This window comes from Apteryx mantelli, chromosome 3 (genome assembly GCF_036417845.1).
Source record: "Apteryx mantelli isolate bAptMan1 chromosome 3, bAptMan1.hap1, whole genome shotgun sequence".
NCBI lineage: Eukaryota > Metazoa > Chordata > Aves > Apterygiformes > Apterygidae > Apteryx > Apteryx mantelli.
In genome coordinates this window covers 59225248-59252165 of record NC_089980.1, presented here as the reverse complement: position 1 = coordinate 59252165, position 26918 = coordinate 59225248, and the positions used below count along the sequence as shown (strand labels likewise).

General features: G+C 36.7%; 1 protein-coding gene and 1 long non-coding RNA gene across 4 annotated transcripts in view; one reads left to right on the top strand and one right to left on the bottom strand.

Annotated features, from left to right (window-relative positions):
* Positions 1-1730: 1730 nt before the first annotated feature.
* Positions 1731-7291, bottom strand: LOC136991575 (uncharacterized). Its single transcript, XR_010883729.1, has 3 exons — positions 7207-7291; positions 6384-6597; positions 1731-1985 (listed from the first exon to the last, which is right to left on the bottom strand). It is a non-coding gene; the product is annotated as an uncharacterized lncRNA (long non-coding RNA).
* A 262-nt stretch (positions 7292-7553) lies between these two features.
* The window catches only part of CEP43 (centrosomal protein 43), a 29665-nt gene continuing 10300 nt past the window's right edge, over positions 7554-26918 (top strand). For 2 of the 3 annotated variants that reach the window (XR_010883728.1, XM_067293495.1), the window contains exons 1-7: positions 7554-7660; positions 16423-16476; positions 17057-17111; positions 17841-17929; positions 20951-21085; positions 22012-22095; positions 24598-24657. Coding sequence is in view for 2 of the 3 variants with exons in the window: in XM_067293495.1 (XP_067149596.1) it covers positions 7571-7660; positions 16423-16476; positions 17057-17111; positions 17841-17929; positions 20951-21085; positions 22012-22095; positions 24598-24657 (567 nt within the window). In the remaining variant the exon portion in view is untranslated. The remainder of the gene's footprint in view (positions 7661-16422; positions 16477-17056; positions 17112-17840; positions 17930-20950; positions 21086-22011; positions 22096-24597; positions 24658-26918) is intronic. The other variant, XM_067293496.1, reaches the window with a different exon arrangement.

Below are 26918 nucleotides of genomic sequence, written 5' to 3'. Positions count from 1 at the left end.
CATACTCAAATAGCATACTGTTGCATAAAGCCACCCCAGTAAGAGGAACAGAGGAATGCTGACACATTTTTCTGTGGTGTACTTCTGCAGCATCGCGAGGGAAGTTTTAAATGATCACATCCATGTTTGCAAACTACAGGAAGTTTCTAAGGAAGAAAGAACCCAAAGGAATGAATCACAAATATCCCACACAAGACTGTTCAGATACTCTCTCAGTACTGTGGGAAAACAGAAAACAGATTCCAACACCTGTTTCTCTGTTGACGCATGACTCATAAATACTAAGTGTGATTATTAATTACTATTGTATAGTTTTGAACTATGAGGGATATGTCAAAACCATCCTCCATTAATGCACTTGTGAAATATGTGGGCAGATCTGCTTCCACAAGCAAAACAACATTTGTTTTTAACAAGTTAATTACAGTTCTTGTAATAAAGTCTTTTTTGAAAGTTACATTATTATTCACAGGTGAGATTTTGTAGTTATGTTTACACATTTACACAGTAAGAAGGAGGATGAAGCAAAACTAATCTCTTTTCCCACCTTTCTATAAAAACAGGCAAAGGTCATGTTGAATGGAACAAGGGATCCACATGGTTTAGCGTTGTCTCTGACAGTGTCTGAGAGGTACCAGAAGTTTCAGAAACTTTGTTAAAGAGTTAAAAATAGTGAAGTTCTCCAGAGCCATGTAGTCATCACTGCTCCTCCTCCTCCTCTTGTTGCTGAGGGCATCACCGCTCCATCTGGCATTGGTCTTTGTTGCTGCCCACAAGGAGTCAGTGGACATGGGCACTGAATTATTCTTACTGCCTCAGAAGTTACCATTGCAGACTAAGGATGAAAGGAGTGGGCCGTACTGCACATATAATATAGCTTGCAAGATTTTGTGCTTCAATGTTAGACCTGTTTTGAGGAGCAATAGGGATTTACACTCAGGCTGTTGAATTAAGGCTTCTGCTCACTTTGAGAAAAATAAACCCAAAGATAAGTTTCCCATTAAGGTGGTTTTAAAGAGAGATCCAAAGCTGCCATGAAATCATGTAGCCTATTAAGTTATTAAGACAATGAAGTCAGATCTTTTATGTCATGATATCATTACAAAAGAGTGCATGTTAACAGAAACTATTAAAGAGCAAATATTTTGACAAAAAAGAGAATGGAGAGCTACTTTGAATAACTATCTCCTTAATGTCACCGAAATCGGGAGAAAAACTCCTTAACACCAATGTAGCATTAAGAAGTAGGCATTCTCTTTATTACGGCGCCGGGTACACGGGGGATAGCTCCACCCAACATGCACACTGTGTGTCACATCATCTAAAGTTTATATTGCTCTATCCTATGCATATGCATTAAATTTCCAGGAATGATTATACACATTCATTATATTTCCTAGAACTAATTACTACATTTACATAATCATTACGCATGCGGTCTGAGTCTCTGGGGGTCCCTAGTGGTGGCAGAAGAGGTGTCACTCAGCATCTTGCCATGAACTTTGCTCTACTTTTCCATACATGGTCTCAACTTGGCCTGCTTCCTTGTTTGAGAAAAACTATTTCAGTCCTAATCTTGGCTCCAACTGGCTTCTGCTGGTTTATCTGTACTTTCTCAGGATGTATCAGTCCCAGCTGCACTGGTGTCCTTGGGTATGTTTGTCTGAGGCTCCTGTTGAGACTCCTTCTTGTCCAAGCTGGTAACAGTTCCCCCATTCCCCCCCCCCCCCCCCACTTTGAGACTCTTTCTTGTCTGGACCTTTTGGTAACATTAAGACTTTCAATTTAATATTTATTTGTATACTGGTAGCACAGAGAAAATTGTTAATAAATCAAAAATTTTAAATCAAACATTGTATCAGATCCAAATGCTGACACCTATAATGAGGAAGAAAGACAAGTTATACTTTCAGTGTTTTCGACCTTTTCTGTATTAAGACATAAGAAGTCCATTACTCAGTAATGTGAACAACTGTTGTGGCAACCTGTTTAAAAGACAAAAAAATCATAAGGCAGTTTTCTCAAATAATCATTTATGAGTAAAAATTGTCCATCATTAATAGTTAGCAATTACTCAGAAAGGCTATCTTAATACATCTCAGAACATGATGGAATGTTAACAAGCATACACAAATATCCAGGTTTATAAGATATAAACTGGTGCCAAGACTTGGATGAAATTTAATATTTCTGAAATTTAATATTTCTACTAGGTTCTGACACTTGAATATAGTAAGAGAGAAATTTGGGGGCTTTAGTCTGTGTGAGCAGCACTTTAGGCCACTGGTAGCCCCCACTGACTTCATAGAAGACTATTCATTATGAGTGAGGCAGAAAGAATTTACAGCATAAGTAGGAAAGTAAGTAGATTGGATGATAATCATAAATATTTACATAGAAGCTAGAGAAGCTCTTAGGACTTTTGACTCTTCCTAAAGTCTATCAATATCCTTGCTTTGATATGAGATCTGCCTTAACTGCTCACCTAATGAATAGACTGGCAATTCAATTTGCAGCTCAGTATCTGACGAATATCCACATCCTACATTACAGGGCCGTTGCTCCACAGAATTACACATGCTCAAATCCTAGGACACAAGCACATACTAACCAGCTTAGAATATCTTCAACTGCTCTTCTGAACTGGGATAAAAATAAGTAGTACCAAAGTGCTCTCCTGAACTAGAGTCTTAATCACCAACTGATTTAAATTGGATTTTTAGTACTCTATATAATTAAAGAAAAGTTGGACTTCAAAATTTGAGAAGTACTGTAACGAAAAATAACTGACCTCATTTGGGGAATTTCTCATTATAAATAATATGGTCTTTTATTTCTGTACTCACTTTTCTCTCCTGTTCACTGGCTATTAACACTCGTGATGACATGATTGGTGGAAAATTGAGCGAGAGAATGCCAAAACAGTTGAAAAGTTTCATTTCTATTTTTCCTGAAAATATCATTTTCCTAAAAAATTTCTGAACAAATTTAACTGTATCTTAGATTTAAAAAATATGTTTATATGCTGAAATGTGTTGCCTGAAGAAAATAAAAAAAATGAAGTTGGCATGGTTCAACTTTTTTAAGGATTTTATATCAAACACTTCAATCTGAGACTTAAAAAATACATTTTTCTAGATGCCAGCAGTGTACATGCAGATTGGGATTTAAGAGTTAAGAAAGAGTCTTTCTTATTTTATCCCCCTTATACAATGATTTTTCTTTTGATTATTCCCATTGCACAAATAGAACTCACAAATCTAGCTAGATTTTATTAATTTTTTTTTGTGTTAATAAGAATAATCTACAAAACTCTGATCAGATGCACAGATTTTGGGATGTACATATATTACTGTGCCCTAATGTTAAATCAATAGAATTGGTCAATGCATGGTTTTTGAAGGCCTAAATTGGATTCATATTGTGTAAAGAGCTTGTAGCAATGCTGCCACTGCTTTTTTTTTTTTTTTTTTTTTGAATAATGCAGTGTTAATTTTACAGCATCTTTGCAAAGCTATATTGGTTTTCCCATGAAAAATACATTTTCTTCTTAAAGTATTCTTCATATTTACATTTCTGTAGAAATAGTAAAAATAATTTTTGTCTATCTCTTGTGATGCAGTTATATGATTTCAATAAAGGTAGACTTTGGAATTAGATATATCTAAAATGATAACATTTTCATTAGAATGGGACATGAGATGGCTTGAGACTGTTCATTGTCTGCCAGGTAGGAAGTTGGACTATTAGAATGCTTTGCTGCCCTCTAGGCGATGAATACTTAGCTACACAATTTTCTGGTACTTTGCAGTGCTCAAAAGGGGTATATATAGATTGGATTTGAAATATTCTAGATACATTTGAGAGCAAGAAGCCAGTGTTACTGCAATGAATTTTACAAAACACAATTTTTTTCACTGATGAATTATCTTCTAAGCCTTTTTGCTTTGTAATCCCTATCAAATATTTTGTCAAGTGGATTTTGGTTTTGTCAGGACAAACAAACATAATGCCAATACCTATGTCACATTCATATTTTGAATGCTAGTGCATTCTGAAACATTTACTTGGGGAGAAAGGTTTATATCTGACAAATATATACTAGAAAGCATAGTCATGACAATAAAGAAATACTGGAGACAGTATTTGTTGCTGAAGAACAAACTGAGAAAACATTCCCTTTGTGACTGATCTAAACCACAGTTGACAGAATGAATAAATACTATTGAATAAACATATAGCTAAAAAGCTGGCTTGTCATCAGCAAAGTAGCCATAGTTCAAAGCATTAGAGTTTTAAAAGATTAGAAGGAGTACATTGTTCTTTAAGTTAATGAAAGTACATGTTTAATTTCATTTTATGCCACAGAAATCCCCAGTGCATCCATACGGGGGTACTGGGGATATAGCTGATATAGCTATATAGAGATATATAAATAGCTATATATAGATATAGCTGTGTATAGTGGTATGAGGATTGCTCACCATGTTATCCAGCCAAGCAATTATTTTGCTAATTTTGATACCAACAGTGTAGTTACAATGTAGTTGCACACTTCCCACTATTGATTTACTTCCTTCCCTACTATTCACAGTTTCATATACCTTTAAACCATTATCCTGGTAATCATTTAGACCTGGACTGTCATTCTCACAAGCAGAAGAGCAGTAGGGTTTGAGGTGACACCATGAAGAGATATGTAGCAGTGTGGGAGGGAGAATAATCTCTGTGGGGTTGTTGTAACAACTTTCCAAAACTGCTGGAGGCATGCAAGTAAATTAACAGACCTTTGGGTCTAGGTCCCTGCTGTGCCTGTCAGCTTGGAAGGGAAAGCAGTGTCTCTCAACTGTAGAACTGGCACAGAATACATTCCCTCTGGATCACTGACAAAAATAGACCATTTGTGATTACTACAACAGGATCCCAATCTACTCCTGTAGAAGTGCTTTTGCATGCTGGCCTGTTTCAAGGCTTTTATGGCTGATAGAAGAATGTCACCTTTATTTTGCGGATTATTTTCCAATCCCTATTCTTGCCTTCCCCTCCCTAGCCTAAAACTCATTTACCAGCCTATACTCTTAATTGTAGTACTGATCCCTTTGATTATTTAATATTCCTTCTGTCAAGCTAGGTGTCCTCAAATTTCGGTGAACCAAAACCACTGTCATTACATCTTTTGGCAGACACACAAGTAAAGTCTTATACCTTGAGATAGTGTGGCTCTTTTGATCATAACAACATTAACAAGGCTCATATGATTATTTGAAATAACAATTTAACTTTAACCTATAAACACTTTTTTTCAATTGTACTTGATCACCAGAACTGAAACCTAGCTATTCACCATCTTGTTTCAAGCTTAACACTGACATTTATAGCCTATTTTGCCTTTTAAATCAATAATGATATATTCTTATTGGTGACTTAGATATTCCTCAGACCATTCAAAAAGGAATCTCAAGTTTTCATATCTGTTGATTCCACATTTCTAAAATATATGTGTAACTTTTGTTTTTGTTAGATTAAAAAAATTACAGGACCTTATCAGATGGTATCTGTGGCACTTCACCGATAAATTAAATTACATGTTTTCCCCAATATACGAATAGGGTAACTAATTCAATATAGCAGAGTAGAATGGATTGCTCCAAGATGTTTAAGGACTATTTATAAAAGTGTTACCAGATAGGCTTAATGTTGTATGCAGTTCTTTTTTTTTTTCATATTTTTGTCAATGTCTTTGTTTTGGTTAAGTAGTGTTAGGAATGAAAGCTGTATGAAAAGAGTATGCTGCAGTTTTAAGAAGTTACAAAATCTGTTCCACTTTATGTTAAAATATTAATTTCAAATCCTGTATTTCAGGGCAATAGTCAGTCACCTCCATAGCAGAAAAATATAACTAAAAAAGCCCAGATTGCTGGTCATCAAAAACCAGCATGATTTCATTATTTAGATTTATTTCCTGCTATCACAGCACATCATACAGTCAAATTATTTTTTCAGCTTTGTTTTTATATAATTCACAAACAAAAAAATCCTAAGTGCCTACCAGATGTTTCCATCCATTTTTGTGAATAAAAGATGAATAAAGATCATAAGTATACCAGGCATTACGTTTCTGCAGTAATGTTTTGCTTCTGGTAGGGTTTTGAAAAGCTAGATCTAAACTTCATTTATGATTACTGTTTTGTTTAAGAAGTGCACTGTTGTGGGTTTACTTTAAATTTTTGCATTGAAGTGAAAGGTTGCCAATGTTTCCGAGATTTGGGATTTAAAAATGTAATGCTATATTCTTTGTGCAGCTATGGAAACGGGCTCAGAGATCCAGCATGCCTCTAGAGGATTTAATAAAAACAGGACAGTATTAGTGACACCTGACTTACCAGGCTTGATTGATATTTAAGACATCACCGATGAATTAGTGCCACCTACTGCATGCTTTTGACAGTAGTATCAACCGCCAACAATATCCTTATCATACTTCCTCTTCGAGGAACACTTGCACACTTTGAATATTCGTAACTTCTGAAATTCTTCATTATATAATTGAGTTCTCTTCAAGAAAAATCGTAGAAAGTTCAGGAGACAAGGTTCAGTCTGAAAAAAAAAGGAGTAAAAGACTTCCCCCGAAGCAACGTGCACTGCTGCAGATTAAGCACTGCATTCTAGAAAGCTTTGTATCATTTTTAAGAAATGATAGCGTTGGAGCCTCCTGTTCCTAAGGCACTGCCCGGCGCTTTTAACATAGCATACTGATTATAAAATAAATGTTGTTGACACATTTTAAATACTTTTCGATCCCTGCTTTGCTTATGCTGAACGGGAGCGGGTACACGTACTTTCCGAGATCTCTCGCAGCCCACTACCACCCTGAGAAATTGTCCCTCCCCCCCTCAGAGGACGGGAACTGCGTTTTCCTCTCTACTGGAAGGAGGCGCAATACTTGAGAAGAGGGAGGAGAAGGGTTCCTCGCTCCTTAAAGCGGTTTTAGCGCCTCCCTCCCCACACAGACATGCACCCTTTCTTTCGGCGTTATAAAGAGCCGAGGACGGGAGAAGAGCGGCCCTGGGCGACCTCGCTTCCCCTCACCCTCTCGCCAGGGCCCACGGCAGGCGCGGCCGTTACAGTCCGCGCGCGGTGCAAAGAGCCGCCCTGCCGGGGGAAAGCACCAAGTTAGGAAGGGAAAAGGGCTCAGGGCCTGCTTACAGGGACCTGGCAGATAGCGCTACCACCAGCTCTGGCGTCGCGATGATGCTAAAGCCGAACAGCGGCGTAGCTCAGCCGTTAGCGCCATCACCCGCTTTAAACCTCCCGCCCGCCAATCGCGGGGCCGGCAGCCGCGCTGCCTATTCGCCGCCGCGCTTTCCAGGCGCCGCGGCCGGGGGGGCGTTGGGCGGTCGCGGCCTCGCTGCGTCCCCTTTCGGGCCGCCACCGAGGGCGACTACCGGCCGGCTGCGCCTCGTTTCCCCGGGTCCGCCGTTGGGTTAGTGCCTCCCTCGGCCGCGGAGGCGAATCTGCCGCGCTCGTCCTGCCGCTAGCGCAGTTTGGGCGGTTGTCAGGGAGAAACAAGATGGCGGCCGCAGCGACAGAGGAGGACACGGAGCTGCGGGACCTGCTGGTGCAGACGCTGGAGAGCAGCGGGGTGCTCAATAAAATTAAGGTGGGAGGAAGGAGACCCCGGTATGGCACGCGCACCTCGCGAAGCGCGGAGAGGGGAAGAGCCCTAGCCGGTAGTTAACGGCCGCGCGGAGCGCGTGTGGGGGAGGGGCTGGGGCTTCGTCCCTCTCCCTGGCGCGTCTAGCCGGCGTTCCCGGCCGGGGCCTCTGCCAGTGCCGGGGCCTCTGCCAGTGCCGGGGCCTCTGCCAGTGCCGGGGCCTCTGCCAGTGCTGGGGCCTGGCGGCCGCGCCTGCCACCCCCTTGGTGCTGCCCGGCCGCTCCGGCTGGAGCTCGGCGGGGAGCCGGGTCCAGCGCCTGCCTTGCGAGGTGGAGCTGGTCCGTGCTCGCCGCGGGCCGGACGGGAGGCCCGACCGCCGCATGAAGTCTGTCTGGCGGCCGCAGCATTAGCGAAAGCGCCTAGGCGGGGAGAGGGAGGGGAGCCCGCGGCCGCCGCGGGGATCCCAGCGTCTTGGCTGTGTGCTTTCGGGCCCTCAGGCACGCTGTGGTCGCAAGAGCTCTATTGCTCCTCCCCTGCTGCTGCTAAAACCGCTGCAAACGTTCAGCCGCCGGGTCGCGTTGGATGGAGTGGATAGGGTTTCTCTCTTATTCAGTCGAAAAGTCCTCACTGAAAACTTCAACCAGGAATCCTTAAGGGTCGCTGCTTAAACACGGCTTCTTTTGAGTATGGGTGAGCTTAAGCTGTGTCTTGAAGGTCTGCTAATCAAGGGAAGTGCCTAGGGATGCTGCCTAGCTGCAGGGCACAAATACTTCTATGTTAAGAAGCTATATGGAGGGTAGTGTTGTAGTGAGGTGTAAGGTTTTCTCTGTTGTAATTGCTTCCATACCTGTAGTGTAGCCTGGGCTTGTGTTAGCAAGGATATGAAAACTGGTTCTAAGGATTCTTGTTCAAGCAGTAATTACTGTGTATAGCAAAGAGCCATACAAACAATGAGCTGTTGGACCCCCTTCTAAGCCAGAAGAGAAATGAAGTTTGAATTTCAAATCACAGATGGTGATATTTTTTTTTCCCCAAAAAATACTACTTGAAGTATTTCAAGAGGTGGATGATCACTGTCATTTCAGGAACAGTTTAATGACTGGAACAGTTGATGGAAATGAGAGTGTCTGTGTGTGTACAAAGAAAATACAGAGTCACTCCCTTTAAAGTCCATTGACTATTTGGCTAGATTCTATAGTGTTCAATAAAATGCTGTTACTGAAACTTTGTTGCTCCTGCAGTTTCGAAAGAGCAATCCTTATTTAAATTTCATAAATAGGTGAAGATCCCAGCTCATGTAACTGTGTTTTGAGTAGGGAAAGCTTTTTCTAGATGAGTATCAAATAGGCCTTTTGGGCCACCTGTTAACCTCATATTGTATTAACCAAATAATTATAGTGAAAATAATAGTAACAATTAAAAAATCGCAAATCCATTAGGTCCTTTTGAGTATTTAAACTGTAGTTCCTTAATTCCTGTTTTTGTATAGTATACAAGTTATTGTACTACACTTGCCAGTTGGCTGAGTTTCATGTAAATACGTTTATTGTAGTCTTCGCTATGCTGTAATGCTAAAGCTTGTAGTATCCAGTGTGGTTTAATTTATCATTAATGCAAAATAGCAGACGACTTACAAAAATACAAACTGCATCCTACTTACCAGTATATTGCTGTTCTTAATACTGGTAATTATTGGCTTATAATTGTTATGCTTATGGCTAAGGCCATGCATTCTACGAATTCTTAGGGTTTCTTCTTAGTTGTAAATCTTAATTGCCCCACTACTTTGGTTATCTGTTGATTGTTAGTATTAGTAACTTATGGAATTTGTTCTGTTGGTACTTGATAAACAATCCTTTGTCTTTCAGAAGAATTCAGAGTAAACTGGTCTCTTTAAAAGGTTAGCTTCTAATTTAAATTAGATTATACCATACATAAAAAGTGGGCATCATGCTTTCTTTGAAATAAATTAAACATATTTGTGCTCAGTATTGTTTCCTTAACTATTGTATATATGTCAGTATATTTTATTATGTGGCAGAACTGAGAGAAAATTAACAATTGCTTTGCTAATGTGTAGATTTTATACACCAGAATGAGCACTGCTTATTTTCCAAGATTGGTGAGGCTAGAAAGTAAATTGTGGTGATGTGTCTGAGATTTGTAAAAATAGATACATTAAAGAGCAAATTATAGGCTAAAGTATGGCTGAATTGGTGTGAAGAAAACTCTGGTAAAGTTCTGGTAAAACAGGTAAAGAAAGCTCTGGAAGGATTAGAATTAAAATGGAATGATATGAACAGATAGAATGTATGAGATTGTTGGTATTTACATTTGGGAACATATAGTAATTGCTTTATCAGTCATTATAAAAGAAGAGAACTTATGGTGACAACTTTGTCCTCTTGTACGCAACATAATTTTATAATGGATTGCAGTTTTAGGATGGGGTTTTTTTTGAGGTTAATTTCTTGGGCATATTGACTTTGATGTAAGTTATTTGGCTGGAAAATAATAATAAAATCTTAGTTACTTTGTAGACAAGTCCCAAACAGATTTTTAAATTGTTATACTTACCTTAGGCTTTGAGCATAGGAGAGTTTAATGAAGTAATACTGTGAAAACTGGAAGATGTGTAAATGTATTTGCCATGTCTAGTTGAGACATTTCCTATCTTTAGTCTGCTGCAGATCAGACTGCTTTCTTTTGAATACTGTAAGAATGCTTATATAAAATGTAACTGTGGATATTTGTACTTTATTTAAAAAATTTTACTGATACTAAAAATGTGATGCATACTGTACAATTACAGATGTTCTGTCTTGAAGAGCATGTGATCCTTCTCTCTCCTAGGGAAGTTGTCATCATCTGAACAAGAAGAGAAATTCTTCTTATTGTGTTCCTTTGTCATCTTATTTTGTGTTTTGCTTTGTATCTGCTGATCTCTTTTCTCCTGGAAAAATAAGTTTATGCCACCTTAGTTTAACAGCATCACTGGAACTTGCTGTTACTATGAGTATGGGGGAAATTAAGCATTATAAAAACTGTATGAGTAGTAGTGCTTCTGGCCAGATGATACTGTTCTTACTAATTTGGTTCAAAAACTAAAAAGTTGAGGTACTGGCAAATAATGTGGTGAGAATAAGAGAAATGAAATATTGTTTGTTAAAATGGTCCATTAAGTGTATTTTTGTAGGTCAGTTAAAATTGTTGATTTGTTTGCTCATGTCCCTTCCATGTATTATAATGCATAATGCTTTTAAATGTCTTTGAATTATTAACTATCATGATCAGTATACTGTATACTACAGTGTAATCTCTTGCTGTTTTGCAGCTGTTTTTTAAAAGCAGTTCATATCAGAAAGCCAACTCATTTATTGGGATCAAGGGGAAAATTAAACTTATACTGAACACTTATTTCTATAAATTCTTATTTTTAGTAATAACAATTTATATTGATTTCAGTTTAACTGAAATTCAACATTTAAATATGAGTATGGTGGTCTTGCTGTTTTGGATGTATCCTACCTTTAAGAACATGAGAGTGAGAACTGCTTGTGATATGCAGAGTAAGAGCGTGATAAACTGCAATAATAGCTACAGGTATGTAGAACTTATGTCTTTTAGATACTTACTATTTCTCCATGTTGTGAATTTTCCTCTCTATTTTCCCAGCATTTTCTTTTCCGTTACACAGCCAGACAGCTTAAATTACAGAGCTAATTAGGGCTGCTTAAACTAAACTGAAAGACTTTGCCCTGAGGTGGAGAAAGAATAGTCATGCAAACTACTGACTATGCTCAAAGATGAGAGAACATCACAGACTTTAAAGATGGGGAGTGACAGAAGAAGGTACTGAGTAACATCGGTAGTGAAGTTGCTGTTTCCAGTTTGGTGCCAGCTTTGGATTTGCGATGCCTGCAGACTGGTGAGAAAAGGTCTCAGTTTAGCGTGGGATGATTACAAGTGGTTAGAGAGCTTACTGCTTTGCCGGTCTTGCTCTGTATCTAGCAAGGTATGTGACGGTCGTTTTGGAGTTGGAAGTGGAGATGCTGGACGTTATGCATTGCTGTTAGGAAGATGCCCATGTGCCTCTGGTACAATTTCATGTATGGAAGAGATTATTTATGCTTGTGCATATGCGGGGTTGTTTCAGAGCACTGGAGCGGGTGGCAATGACATGTCTTCCAGGCAAAGCACAGGGATCTGTAAGCAATTTACATCAATAGCATTGCATTCTTCTCTTTTACCCTACAAAATCTTATGGATTACTTTAACCACTTCACTGCCCTAAATATACATTCAACCACGGCCTTCTGCTGATGCATGTATATTAATAATTGAATGCAAGCTTGCAGAGGGGGAGTTTTGCACCTTCAGCTGGCCCTTTGCAGATCTCTGAAGTGCAAGTCTCCCTTACTGGTACTTGCTGAATGTGCCTACCTTTTGCTTCTTAGGGAATGCACAAGTTGCCTGTGTGTGGCTTCAACAACTCTTAAGTGTTCAGTTACCTAAGCAGAATGAGAATGGTGGTAGCATATGCATTTGGCAACTTGAAACTTCTATTATGCTTTCTTTTAATGAGTCCTTGATACAAAAAATCCCAGTGCTTCCTTTGCAAAGCCACGGGACTTCATAACTGAGGGGTTTTAGAAATAGTGTTGAGAGATAGATGAAACAGCAAGGCCTTGTCAAACTTTGAGAAAAGTGGAATGGCCAGGAGAGCTCTAGCGGATGATGTACTCAGCTGCACTATGCCTATATTTGTATGTACAAATAAAGCATTTTATGAAATTAAAGTGACCACTTTTTTGATCTATATTCCCCACCTTATTGACATCAGTGTCATGAAACCTTTGTCTGTTCATCTAAGCTTTTGCCTCAAGAATAAAAAGCATGAATAAGTTTCGATAGGAAAAATAATTTTGCTGCAGTATCTTCAGGGGGTGGTAAACATCGGGATGTTTGCATGTGAAATGTGGAACTATGCAAAGGAGACCTGTGTGCAAGCAATAGGATTATACTTAAGCTGTATCCACATTTTCAGCTTTGTGCCTGTTACAGGAAAAATCATCTTGGTCACTCTGATGTGCCTACATGCATTGAGGAGTAGAAATGAATTGGAAGTCTCCCAAGTGCTTTCCCTTTGCAAAACAATGTCTCAAGCTTGTTTTGTCCCAGGGTGATAAGCTCCTTTCTCTCTTGGTTAAGTGCTGGACAAATGTGTTCCCTTTCCCACAGTAAAAGTTAATTCTCCAGGGGTGTGCAACCTGTCTATGTACTAGGGTCCACAGATAAGAGATAGTTAAAGGGCACAGGTGGATCTTGGTAGGCTGGGCCAGGAGGGGTACCTGTGTTACCTTTCAGTCCTAGACAGTCTCTGTGTTCCTTTTTTATCCTTCTCCTTTTCATCTAGTGTCTGACTATGTAAGCTGCTGTGGATGGCTTTTACAAGTGTACTAAATCAGATGAATAACCTTCTTAAGGGGTGGGTGCTTGTTATCTTACTATTCAGAGAGTATTCCCAAATCAGATTGGCATTTTTGAGATGCCACCTAGAAAAAAATGTGTTCCTGTACTTGAGAAACTCTTGAGATAGTCAGATGATGTTCTCCTGTATGATACTTCAGATGCATCCACAAGGCCCTGTATTTAGAACAGGGTAAGCTTATCTGGGTTCTGAAGCAGGGTACTGCAGCCCAGTGCAGAAAAGGTGTGTTTATGGGCCGTTAGTTTCTTGCTTACAGTGCAACAGCAATCGGCAGGAGACAGCTCTGTATGACTAGATTTGTAAATGCCTGGGAGGAAAAAGGAAATGAACCTTTGTTTCTGAACACTGACCCATACATATCTGTACAGCTTGAAGGCAGTAGTCATCATGTACAATGATAGCCTTATCCATTTTAGCAAAGGTCTATGAAATCAAATGGCTGCGTTACTGGTAAGAGCTCTTGCCTACTAAAACTTTCTAGGAATGGAAGGAAATGAGCATCTTCCAAAGGATAGGAAAGAAGCCTGGATGCAAGAATGATAGCACAGTACTATCTACACTGTCTCTGTACTTGTCAAGATCTGCAAAATGCTGTTTGTGTTGAAGTCTTAGAAAGGACATGGGTGGGAAATTGAATATCAAGATTTGATCTGCTTTACTTTTAGACTGTGAATAAAAGCCTTTAAAAGGTGTTTGCATTACGTTGAAAACTGTCAATCAGAATGGGGCAGTGTGAAGTATGGTGATGGAAAGTGATGGGCAAGAGCAGATCATAGCGCTGTGGAACACAGACTGGGCTGCTGCCAAATGGAACTAGGGCTAAGGCAAATGTAAACCCTCAACATGCATTTTAAAAAAAAGGGGGGCGAGGAGGGGGAAGAACACCAGGTAAAAGAGTTAATCTATATAGTCATTTAAGTACCTGTATCTAATGCTTCTATGGACAGGTTGCTTTGACTGTACCTGATGATGGTGGTCTCAGTCTTCATGGGTGTTCAAATTGTCTATGAGTTGTCTCGGTACCTGAGTTGCCAGTCTGGCATTGTATGTCCCAGTATGTAGTATGATACAGCTTCTTATACTGGGGCAATCTCTCTTTTGGCCCCAGAGTTATTATTTCTTTACTTTCTTCCTCATGACCTTCAGAATTACTGCTTTAGCTTCACAGATTCAAGTATATGGCTCTATGTCAAAAGTTATTGTGAGATGATGTTTTGGGAATATCTTACTATGATCTGAGCAGTCCACAGCTCAGAGGACCAAGGTCAAAGTGTGTTGGAATGCTACACCCTTTCTGGGGTCAGAGTACAGGAATGCTTAATTTTAAACCTATCATGATGCTTATAGGGTTGGAGGACCAAGTGAAGAACTGGTGGGATAGGCTGCAGGGTGGTGTTCTAGATGCTGCAGGTAACCAAAAGAGAAATGTGGTAGGTATCAGTAGTATTATCTTCTGGTGATGAAGCCCTGACCCTAATATCAGGCAAGCAATAATAGAGATGCAAAGTGAACCCACTAATAATGGGAAATGGCAACATCTGGGAAATTTTGACACTGCCATTAGACGGATGAGAAGGGGAAGAACAGTACTTCAAACTGTATTTAAAAGCCATTGGGTTGGGACCTAGAGGAGTGGAGGAGGCAAATGACTGCAGACGTGTCCAAAGGAATGACAATTATGATATTGTTCCAGAATCTCAGACAGGTCAGACTTTGGATTGCATTATGTCATGGCAGCTACTTTCAGCCTGTTTTATTCTAGTCTCATGATCCAGGCCCTTCAGGAACAAATTATTTATTCCTAACCACATGTAATGGCTGCTGTCTTGTACTTTGCACAATTCATAATAACCGATTTGCTTCACTAATGCTTTGTTTAATCTTCTTGTCCTCTTACATAAGTATATTGAACTTCAGTGGCATCAGTGGAAAAATAAAAAGTCAATCTTATAATCATTTGAAGTTTTTCTTAGTGAAATAAAATCCAATAAATCTAAGTTGTTAGCTATCGGTAGGGAAGTTAACTGTAAATTAATTCTGTAAGAATAATATTTATATTAATAGTCTTTAAAAGGGTTTACTGATTGAGTGCTGTACCCCAGCACCTGAAAAAAATTAAATTGCTGTATAACGGTGACCATCGCATACAGCTGTAATAAACATTTTATACTTCTGATATATCTGTTAAATTTTTTTGCATTGCATTATTTGTCCTTTAAAAAGGTCTCCAAAGACAGTTATGTTAAAAAAAAAAAAAAGAGAGAGAGAGATTTTTTTTTTTCCCCCCGAAAAGTATTTTTTTTGTTTTGTTTTGTGGGACGGAACAGTTATAGGGCAATACAAGCTTAGTTACCTTTCCTAATATACATGAGGAAATTCAGGTACTCTTCAATCTGTCTTTAATGCTTAATTATGCATATCAGTCTTTCTTTGAAAACATTCTTGCTCCTTGTTTGGTTTTGAGAAAACTAGCATATACAATAATGCTGGCTTTTATAGTTCATTACCACAGTGTATCCACTGGACAGAATTTGTCTAATTATGAGTTGATTGAAGTGGCAAATTTCTTCATCAAATATAATGTATGTTGTCCATTTGGAATGCTCGATGAAAGAAGTAGAGTCACTGAAGCTTAAAAAAAGTTGCCAAGCCTTAATTTTAAATATTCAAAAATGCCTTAGAAGAAATACGGTTCTTGAAATTAAGATATACAAAAAAAGTTAGGTAAAATCTCATTACAAAAATATTTGAAAGCTCTGAATCATGCTGTCTTTTCCCTGTGGAAATTCTGTTTCTTCAAGTATGATCTGATAAGAAATCATAGTAATTTCTATATTTTAACATTAATTTTTAAAAAATATATTATCTTGAGCTATTTGTATATGTTTCCTTAAAGAATTGTAAATGAAGGGTAGGAGTTTCAAAGTGGCCTCAAAGAGCTGGATTTTCAGCTCTCAGAAGAAACGAACAGGAGATAATATAGGTAGTTTAGAATCTTTTTGTGTGTGAAGAAATAATGCAGTAAGTTTTATATGCATCAGACTTATTTTTTTTCTCCCAGTTTGTTGCTTTTCAGGCTGAAAGCTCTTCTTTCTCAGCCTCGAGTCACATTGCCTCTGGTCTTAAATGTCTTAATTGCTCTCATGTAAATTACAATCAGTGCCATGTTGCTTGAGGAGAAACAAATGGATGTTAAGCCTCTTGCTGGCTGTTTACATTCTATTTGCATAGTGAAAAATTGTGCTTGTAGAAATATTGTTTCTTTTTAATTTGGCAGGCAGAGCTGCGAGCAGCTGTTTTTTTGGCACTAGAAGAACAAGAGAAAGTAGAGGTAAGAAAGCAAAGTGTTTTTTCAGTTTCAGCTTCTTGTCAGTGCTTTGTGTAAAATTAAAAATAATAGTCTTAATACCTTCCAGTTGTGAAAAGTATCAAGAAAAATGTATGTATCACTATGTAAGAGCCCAATGCTTTAAAAAAAAAAAAAGAGAGAGTATTGGGGTTTCCTGATATTTAGAAATAGGAATTGCTACTGGCCTTTTAAAACTTTAGTTCTTAAATAAACTTGGCACTATATTTCAGCAGCAGTTTGGCAAATGAACTGCATAGTTTACCTTTCTTAATCCTGAAGTAAATAAAAATCGGAAGGCTGTTAAGAATTTGAGTACGAATCTTCTAGCTCCATAGCTTTGACAATAGAAATACTGAGACAATCTTAATTTGCCCATGTAAAAATGTCACTCTGCAGCTTTTACTTATAGGTAGTAGCGTTAATACAAAGGTGAATTTTAGTTGAAGTGAGTTACACATGGCAAGTGTTGTAAGGAATCCTGTGCACCAAAACACTTTTTTAAAAATTTTTGTCGTATAAGGATTTTGTTGTTAATTACCTTTTTGTTTTCATTTTTTGACAGAACAAAACACCTCTGGTGAATGAAAGTTTGAAAAATTTTTTGAGTACAAAGGATGGTAAGCACTTTCTGTTTATTCTACCTCTTAAGAAAAAATAAATAAATTTAGAGGTGAAAGAATTAAACCTTTGAATATTGTAGTAGCAATACAATCCTAATGACTTAAACTGTGCTCCTGTTCCTGTCAAATAAATGTCTCAATTACTGCTCACCTCTTCCAGAATAGAATGTGTTGTAGAATTTTTGAAGTTAATATTGATGAAATTGCTATATTTGTAAGTAAGGTGACTAACGCATTTCATGATGAGTTATAGCTATGCTAACTCAGTAAAACCATTCTAGACCAATAGAAACAGTAACCTGTGAAAACAGACTGTAGAGGTACAGTACTGAACACAAGCCTAGGATAAATGCTAAAATATTTTAAAATAGCTCAGTAGTTTAAAAAACAAAACAAACTTAAGCTTGAGTTTTGTAAGCAACCTCAGTTAATGCTCCTGCTGTATTGCTGGCTTAAATCATTTACATTTGATGGCTTTAATTTACATTTGATGGCTTACTGATCTGAGTTAGAAATTAATGAATTGGTACACAAATTATGAATTAGATCTGGTGTGAACTTGCAGCTGGAAACCTATGCGGTCATAGCTTGCTAAATGTCTAAATAATGTTTGTAGGAGTGTTAGTTCAGTGTAGATGTGCATGCTGAAGCCAAATTAATGTTAGATCTTTGAAATAAGAGTTGCTTCTGTCTGGTATATATTTACTTTTTCCATTTCATTTTTAGGTCGCTTGGTAGCTGGTCTTGTTGCAGAATTTCTACGTTTTTTCAATCTTGATTTTACACTGGCTGTTTTTCAACCTGAATCAAGCACAGTAAGAAAGATGCTGTTTTCATTGCATGCTAGACTGATTTTTTGGAGTGGATGGCAATGAATACAGAAACTATTATAGGGTTGTTTTTTTTTTTTAAGCCACTTTACTTGTGTTTATTCTAAATCGTTTTTGATATTCAGTTTGTAAAAGGTACACATTGCAATAGAGACACATTCTCCAGGAAAATGTGCTAGTATGAATGATTATTGCCTTTTCAAAAATGAATGCTTGATAAAATGTCAATTTTGAATTAACAAATTAATAAATTTTGTGAAATCATAAGTGGGGTCTATAAGACAGAAAAAGAAAACACCTGCGACTTTTTTTTTTTAACCAATAATTTTACCATGTTACGTTATTAACTTAGTATTGTTGCACAAAGAGTAAAATAATGTCAGTTAATCTGCTTGAAGAGAAATTTCAGTGAAACAAAAAGACTTTACAGATATAGATGACAAATGCACTTTCTTCTAGGCTTATGATATTGATTTAGAGTTTTTCCATAAGGGAATGTGTGCATCTGTCTCTTTTTACAATGTGAAGATTTTCCTATTAAGCTTTAGAAAGAGTCAGTTTCATTTAACTGAAAAATTTCTCTTACCTGTTGAATACTCATTTTTATTCTTACTGTCAGTTTAAACATCTTAATTTATTAAAAATCTGACTCCGTTAAATCAATTAATTGACTTCTTATTTGAACAATAATTTTTTCTTTTTTCATTTGATTTGGGTATTGATTTCATGGGTTTTTAAAAAATGACCAGAGAAATGCATTGAGCGTGGATTAAAACAATTGAAAACTGTGGTTATATAAATGGACTTTACTGTTTCTCAGAAGTCCATGTTTCTTTTAGGGGGGCTTAAACGTATAAAATCCTATACATTTTTATCATTTGCTAAATATCGCTAGCTTCGTTTATGGCATTAGGACAGATCTGTCCTAAGAGGCATCTTCTGTACTAAGGAAAACTTTCAAACAGATCGGATTTTTAAAAAGTGTTTTAAAAAATGGCTGTTTATCACTCAAGTCGGTTATCATTGTTATATTCTCCCAAGTACATGAGCATATATGTTGAGTTTAGTAATTAAAACTGCTATTTGATATTTTGCTTTGTTAGCATAGGATATGAACTTAATTTGTTCTGGTTGTACAATGTAATTATTTTACAAAATGATGGTTATGCTTTTTCAAACTCTGTGGAAGCAATGAAATTTTACATGTACAAGTAAGAGCATAATTTCTTTTGCAGAAGGCTTCCTATAGATACTGATGAAAAAACAAACTTTCAAATCTAGGTTGAGTTTACAGAAAGATCTTAATTCATAGGCTTAACAAACTCAATTAAATTCTTTGAAATGAAGTGAACATAGAATCTTACAATGTTACTTGGAGAGTAACTTCTCAAAGTATAATCTCATTTAAAATCTGTTTACTTCTAATTTATTTACCGTATTTAATTTTGATAATCTCTGAAAACATACTAACCACAGGGAAGTTATTAATTGAAACCTGAATATTAAGCATTTCTGTAGTTAAAGACCAAAAGCGACTGAGTAATTTGAAATGTTAACTGTAGTGAAAGAATACTTTTAGTTCTGTTCTTTTTGTTTGAAACAAGTTTTTATGCATTAAATAGTTTAAAATATGATGGCTTTTTTTAATTCATAGGGATAGGTTACTTGGTGATTTTTAAGTATTCTAATGGTCTTTAATATTAACATTTTTAAACCACCAGTGTTACCATCTTGCTAATTATTCTGGACAACTGCCATCATGCTTATCACTGAGGTGTATTATGAAATTTTTTGACTTTAGCCTGGATTTTAGGACAGACCTAAGTGCCCACATACAAGTCTTGCAGGTTCTTTGAGCCTAAAATATGATACAGGGTCTTTCCTGTTACTTTACCTTTAATCTTCATAGAAAACTTTGTGTAGTATATCTCTGTATTACCTCATTCAGGTTTATGCTACTGAGTAAGAAGAGTCATACTTTCTCTCGTGTTGCCACTCACTGTTGGGAGGAGTGCTTCATTCACGTCGGTAAAGACATTTCATGCTCCTTGCAACACTCCCTTCTTTTTTTCAGTAAAAGCATCTTGTGCGATTTGAAACACTTTTCCATATTGCAGTACATATATGAAACTTGGTCAAAGTAAGGCAAGTTTGCTGAGATCATCCTTTATAATGCTGAACAATGTTACTTTGTTTTCTTGTACTAGCCCCTGTCTCTGAGCGGTCCATTGTATTGTCTATTTATCCTCCATGTATCAGTTATCAGAGTGCAGTGCTTGCTGTTGCTCAAGCACTCAAGCTTGCAGCTCAAGCTGTTGCTTGAGAAGTGTTTTGGTAATAAGTGTCATTAAATCATGTAAGAGTTCGAGATAAACTGGTGCCATTTGCAGTAATGCCATCTTGAGGTTATGCCAGCCAGCATGGATTTGCTGCAGCATTCTGTTTCTGCTGTAATGGGAAGCTGATTTTAGAGAAGTGTCTTTTTCTTATTTTTTTTTCTTATCAATTTGATAACTTTTTGCTGATACTGAGAATTACTTTTATCCCTCTATCTGTCCGAAACTATGGTGCTTTAAGTGAAATAGAGACTAAAAGTGTTGACCTATGTTGCTGTACTTATGCCTGCACAGAAATGGGGACTCTCCATCATTATTGAAATACATCTTTGAATTTGCTGGAACCATTGACTGGGTATGCTAGGATTCACTTTTAAAGGTGATAGGCTAAAGTAATTGGATCATGTAGATCTTTAAATACTGAAATGTGGTCATGATAAGTACTTGTATATTTAAAACAACTTTGGATAGTCTATGATAAATTCATGTACACATCAGGACTAAATGATACAATAAGCTATTAATACTTTATTCCACACACAACAGGAAGTCCTAATTACTGTTTAGTCAGATTATTGTTGTGTTAAATAAAATCAAAAAGCTTTAGGAGTTATGTTACAAAATATATTGTGTTTTCTGATAGTTATTTCTTTGTTGTAATTTTTTCTAGCTAAATGGCCTTGATGGTCGAGAAAACTTAGCTCGAGATTTGGGAATTACAGAAGCAGAAGGTACTGTGGGTGGTCCCCTATTGTTGGAGGTTGTTAGAAAATGTCAGCAGAAAAAGATTCCAGGCACTGGAGAAGTAAGTACTGTTAAGATGTGGAATTCCTTTCTTTATTCATAATTTCTTATTCATTTTCTTTATTCATAAATAAATGTAATCCTTTATTCTTTGTTATCTCTTGCAAGTTGGAGTTTCTTTTTGAGTAATAAGATACTCTAATATTTATAGAAAATCAGCCGGCTTTTGATTATAATGAAAAATAAACTGAAATTATGAACACTTGACTAAAGCTATTGTATTAAACTGTTCCAAGTCTTTATTATAACAGTAAATTAGTATAATGGGAAAGCCTTTAACATACCACATCAGGATACAATGCTGAAAGATAGTGACCACAACTACTCTTAGTGACCATGACTACTTCTCTTTAACTACCAATATTCTACTACAACATACTAACTCAAAGTGAACCCAGATAAATGGAGCAAAACACTGTGCCACTTATTTTCTGATTTCTAGAGTGGTCAGATAACACTCGTAACTAGCATCTATTTTATCTTTGGCATATTTCTAATTTTAATAAAACTTGAAAATGCTGGCCTAGAGTTGGTTTTATTAAAGCTTTAAAGTAGTTCTTTAGATATTTTTAGTTTTTAAAAATATGTATCTATATTAAAAAGTATTGAACTAGCTGGTAGTAGTGAGAGTAATATTTTTAATGGAATATATAATGAAGTTGTTAAATAAGTGAAATCCAACTAATAACATTTGATTAGTCTCTGTCATGATTGTTGTTTGAAAGAAAATCCGCCTCACCCAAGTTGTATTTGGTACCTCAACCAAAGTTTAATTTCAGAAGTAGTTGTCATAGACTTCCTAATGTAGCAGCACAGTGTCACAATTTGCATATTGCATGTGCAGGAATGATAATCTTGTTTTTTGTTGGATGGTGTTGTGCCACAGTTCAATATATTTTTATTCAGTGTTTTTGTGAAACTTTTTAGGTGGCTCCAGTTCTAAGTGATAGTGTGTGCTCTTCGTCAAAATCATCTGACGGAAGATCAAGTACACAGCCCGTACCAAGTAAGGTAAGGTTGCTTACATAGAATGAGAAAGCTACCTAGTGTAGTTGAGATAAGTGAGAGACAACTCTTATGGAACTGCAGATATAATGGCATTCGCTTAGCAACAGTCTCTTTCAGTTGTCATTCTCAACTGTTTTGAGGCACCCACTTTTTATCCAAATATTTGTAAATTTTTTGTCAGGAACAGGGTAAGTCTAAATATTGGTTACTTACTTTCATATAAATTAGTGCTTTAACTGTGTATACCTATGCTTTAATGCTATTTTGCTGCAGCTATGATGTATACACTATTAATTAGAATTTTTTTGATTTATGGAATTAGAAGCCTTTTGTGCAGTCTTTTACACATGAAATTGTAGGCTCTTTTATAAACATCTTGAACTTTATAAACATCTTTTGTTTATTGACCTAAAATTTTATGAAAATTGACTTAAGTAGTTCAATGTATTATTGAACATCAATGAAAAGTTTATAGTGGAATGGTGACTCATAGTCAGAATTTTGATATTTTGATATGCCTGGTAAGGAGCTGTTCCTCATTACCAAAGAGGTTATGAAATATATATTTGCTTTGTCTAAGTGATGAGAAACATTCTTTGCAATTAACACTGAAAAACTTGAAGCTATTATGGAAGTCTGTGTTCATCCAAAGTTAGACTACTTATTTCTCCTTTATTAAGATAATTTTCCTTCATAGCCTAATTTAGATGTGTAAAAACTTGACTTAGCTTTGTTTTTATTCCAATTTCCATGAAAGGAATATTGAAAAATTTCCAGCAGTATTTTAACTTCCCTGATTATTTTCTTTGATTTATATTCAACTCTTTTGAGAGTCATACTGCATAACAGTTAATTCCTCCCATAACTATTACAAAACTGAGAACCAACAGGAACTCAGACTCATTTTCTATATGGTAAAATAAAGCTAAGCTTAAACAGACAATAATACAGTGATTTCTGATTCATGGCAGATTAAAGAAAGGAGCAGCTTTGGATAACAGGAAGGACTGAGATGTTCCTACAGCAGAAGCTGTTCAGTTGGAACATCTTGATTAACTTCTGTAGTGTTTAAGCAAATCTGTATATTCAAACTCCATGTAGAAAAATACAGTGATTTGAAATTAAATTTAATTTGAAAAAGTTGATGGATAGGAGGCGCTCTTTTTGCATGTGTCTACAGTTGCAAGAAATGGACTGCTTTTCTATATCAAAGTAGGTAAAATACGCATTGCTGGATTTTGGTTTTCTGTGTTTTCTTTTCCCTTTCCTGGCTGTCAGTTATGTATAACAGATGACACACAGACTTTCACTGTAATAAATGGGCTGCTATGCAAAATCCATCCTAGTAACATAGGATGTACTGCATCTAGTTATCATCCTTTTAAAACAGTAAAAAATTAAGTCAGTTGTTGTAAAAGGTTGTCTTAATTAAATAACTTTCTTGGTTATTTGCATCTTATTAGAGTAGGCTAAGTGTTGTCATTCTAATCAAATAGTGCAAAAAGTCTGAATAAAACTGGTAAAAATTCTAGCATATTGAATAAAAATGCCTGCCTAGGATTCAAAGAAAGAAGATAATTAGCTATTTCTACCATTTTGGAGACTTTAGGTTGTTTGTTTGTTTTAATGCATTTCTGGCTGCATGAATTATAAAATGACATTAGAAATTTTGTGCTTGTTTAGAAACATGAATTTTTCATGATAAAGAAAATAAAATGATAGATTAGGATTTGAGATGCTTATCACTACTTTTGCCTATCAAGTACAATTTCTTGCTTGCTAATTTTTTTCATGCACTCATGTATTTAAGTAACTGTCCAGCTGTCCTGTGTTCAATCTTCAAACCCCACAGGAGAGGAGGCCAGAGAGAGGGGTTTTGTACAACTGTAAAGATACGTTAATGTTCAGAAAAATACACTTGATTTAAAGAAAAGTTCACAACTCTTTATTCATTTGCTGGTTTACTTTGTGTCACAATTATTTTGTGTCACAATTATTTACTTTGTGTTACAGTTGCAAAATGGAAAAAGCTAGTACTGAGCTCTTCTGTGGCACTTTCAATTCAAATGATTCATAACAGAATATTTATAATCCTGTACCAAAGTAAGCCTTATTTTATGTGAATAGCTGTTTATCACTTAATCAGGACTTCTCAGCATAAATACTGTTGATTTTGGGTCCTTGTTTTCAGTGATTTTTACTCGGAAAGTTTTTTTTTGGCTTGGGGGAAAGCAGAGTGATTAGCCCTACCTTTATGATAAATAACATAGAGAATAATAAACTATTAAAAACAATTAGATGGTTTGGTATATTCAGTCTAGTAGTGCCTCAGAAGAATAGCATCTCCCTAAATTATGCTAATAAAATGAAGTAATGAATACAAAGGAAGGCTTAGTTGTATTGTTTCAGTAATTTAATTATCTTTCTATACGAATGGAGTGGCTTAAATGATCTGTAATTATCTTTCATTTTTCTGTACTTTTACTATTCTATTCTTGTGCTCAGATACCAAATTATAAAGGACTTCATAAACAGAAAAAGTGTTTGGACAAAGTGGATGAGCAGGTAAAAACTCATGAGAGGAGAAGGTGCTAGCTAGTGTTTTAAACTTCAGAGGAAGAAAAAAAACCAGCTTATACTAACAAGTTGTTTGTGAGCAGCAGAAAGAATGGAGCCAGTTTTCTTAGAGTGGGTCCTACATTCTGTAGCACTCCACTGTCTCCTTTCCGTGTTCTTAGCATGCTTGCCCACCCAGAAGTAACCTCCAGGTTTGTACCTATCTGCCTGGGCAGGTGAGAGCGCACACTGGGTGTGTTTGTGTGCACAGCAAGTGGGAGCTACTTGTCTGCTGACAGCCTGGCTGGTTGCTGCTGTTTGGAATTGGGCAGCTGTAAAGACAGAACTGTCGGGGCCTGCAGCTTTCTCTTCTCTCTGTCTTCCTGCTTACGCAAAATCTGTAGGAACTGATATCTTCCAGGCCTCTAATGCTCCACTACCTTTGACTGGAACTGATCAACAGGTTCAGAAGTTATTGGGAAGAGTGGGGCACAGAAAAGGGCATAATGAGCCTCTTTTCCATAAGATACTGGCTACTTACCACCTCCAAAAAAAAGTGATTGAAGTACTAAAGTTTGTTCAAATTATTAATGTAATCTGACAACATCAAATGTTTTAATATCTTTTTTTAGATTATTGGAAATAACTTGAAAGCTTTCTAACTCACTAATAAAAGCTGAGAAAAACAGCACTGGATGGGATTTGTTGTTAGCTGGTTCATTTGGGAGAGGGAGTCATAAGGATGAAAAGAAAAGAAAATGGCAGCTTGGTTTTTTAGTCCACTTTTCTGTTCTTGCATGGCAAGCAAGTAAACTACACAATTAGAAAAGCAAACTTGATTCAAAGTTAAAAGTTACTTCATTAATTGCTGAGCTTGTTGATAGTATCTTAAATAGCTAGTATTTCTGTAACAATTGGCCTTTGAATGGAAATTCTAACCCCTTAAGTTCTGCTCTAGGGAAAAAGAATTCTTGGCTGACAACACCCTTTTAAAAACATCTGAATGCTAAAAAGATGTGAATGTTGATTAAATATTAATCTTAGTAGTACTTTTGCTTAGATGTATGTAGCTGAGCTCATACTTTTGTCTTAGTATGGTTCCAGATTAGTTAAGTACTATTGAAGATGGATTTAGAAATCGTAAACTTTCCAAGCTCCCTTGCATATACTGCCTTTCAGTTCAGGTTTGAGTTACCTAATTTGAAGTAGATATGTCAGAAAGAGAAGAACTAAGTGTTGTTACATGGCTTTTCCTCAGAAATAAGAACTTGGTTAGAGGAGGAAAAAGTAGTTTCAATGGCTCATGAATTGAACATAGTTTCACATGGGGTGTTTTTGTGTGTGCGTGTCTCAAGGCTGGTCAAACCTCTGATATCTAATAAGAATTTTATTCCTGTATGCCTGTTCTTCATGAAGCTTTTTGCAATGCAGTTTAGAAGAAACTTCTACCCATTTATCAGTGGTTGAACTTAGCCAGACAGTCCAAAATATATTATAGAATCACAGAGTGGTTGAGGTTGGAAGGGATACTGTATGTAGTTCATTTGTATTCTTCTCTAGGTTGAGGTTGTCAGAATTCTTTATCAGGTTACTATTGAGTATTTAGATGTATCAGTCCACAGATACAAAGGCTTCTCTGACTTTTTTTTGTAGCCTAATGATAGTGACTGACTGGTTGGTCAGTAGTGGCATGATTTTTATTATTTTTTTTATTATTTTTTTATTTCTTGTAATGTGTATGTATTTAATCCCCAATAAGTACATAATGTTTAACAAGAAAGTGGTTCTAAGGTTTGTCTCTTAATAGAGAAATTGCTGGATGGGGAGTATCTTACTCTGAGCAAGAAGTATTAAAGTATGGTGAGAGGTCATTCATCATATTTCCCCTTTAAAGAGCATGTTGTGCATAGTCAGAACACCACCCTTAAGAGTTGAGTTGCTGGCACGCAGCAGCAGCTGATATGGTGGTCAGAACACTTTCATTTATGTGCTGTTTCCAATTAGGATTTTGTGATGAGGTTGCAAGTAGAATGTAATTTCCAACAAATAAAGTAAGTTGGAATTTATGATCAGGCTTTTTATACTCTTTATACCCAGCAGACCTTAATTCCATTGTAGTGATAAATAGATGAATACATTCTTGAAATGCTTTTCATAATATATTACTGAATCCTCCATGAATACGCATTTCTCTCAGATACAGGCAAAAGTTGGTTTCAATATGGCTAGGTTTTCTCATGGAAACAGCAACTGCTGTTGGTTGGAGTACG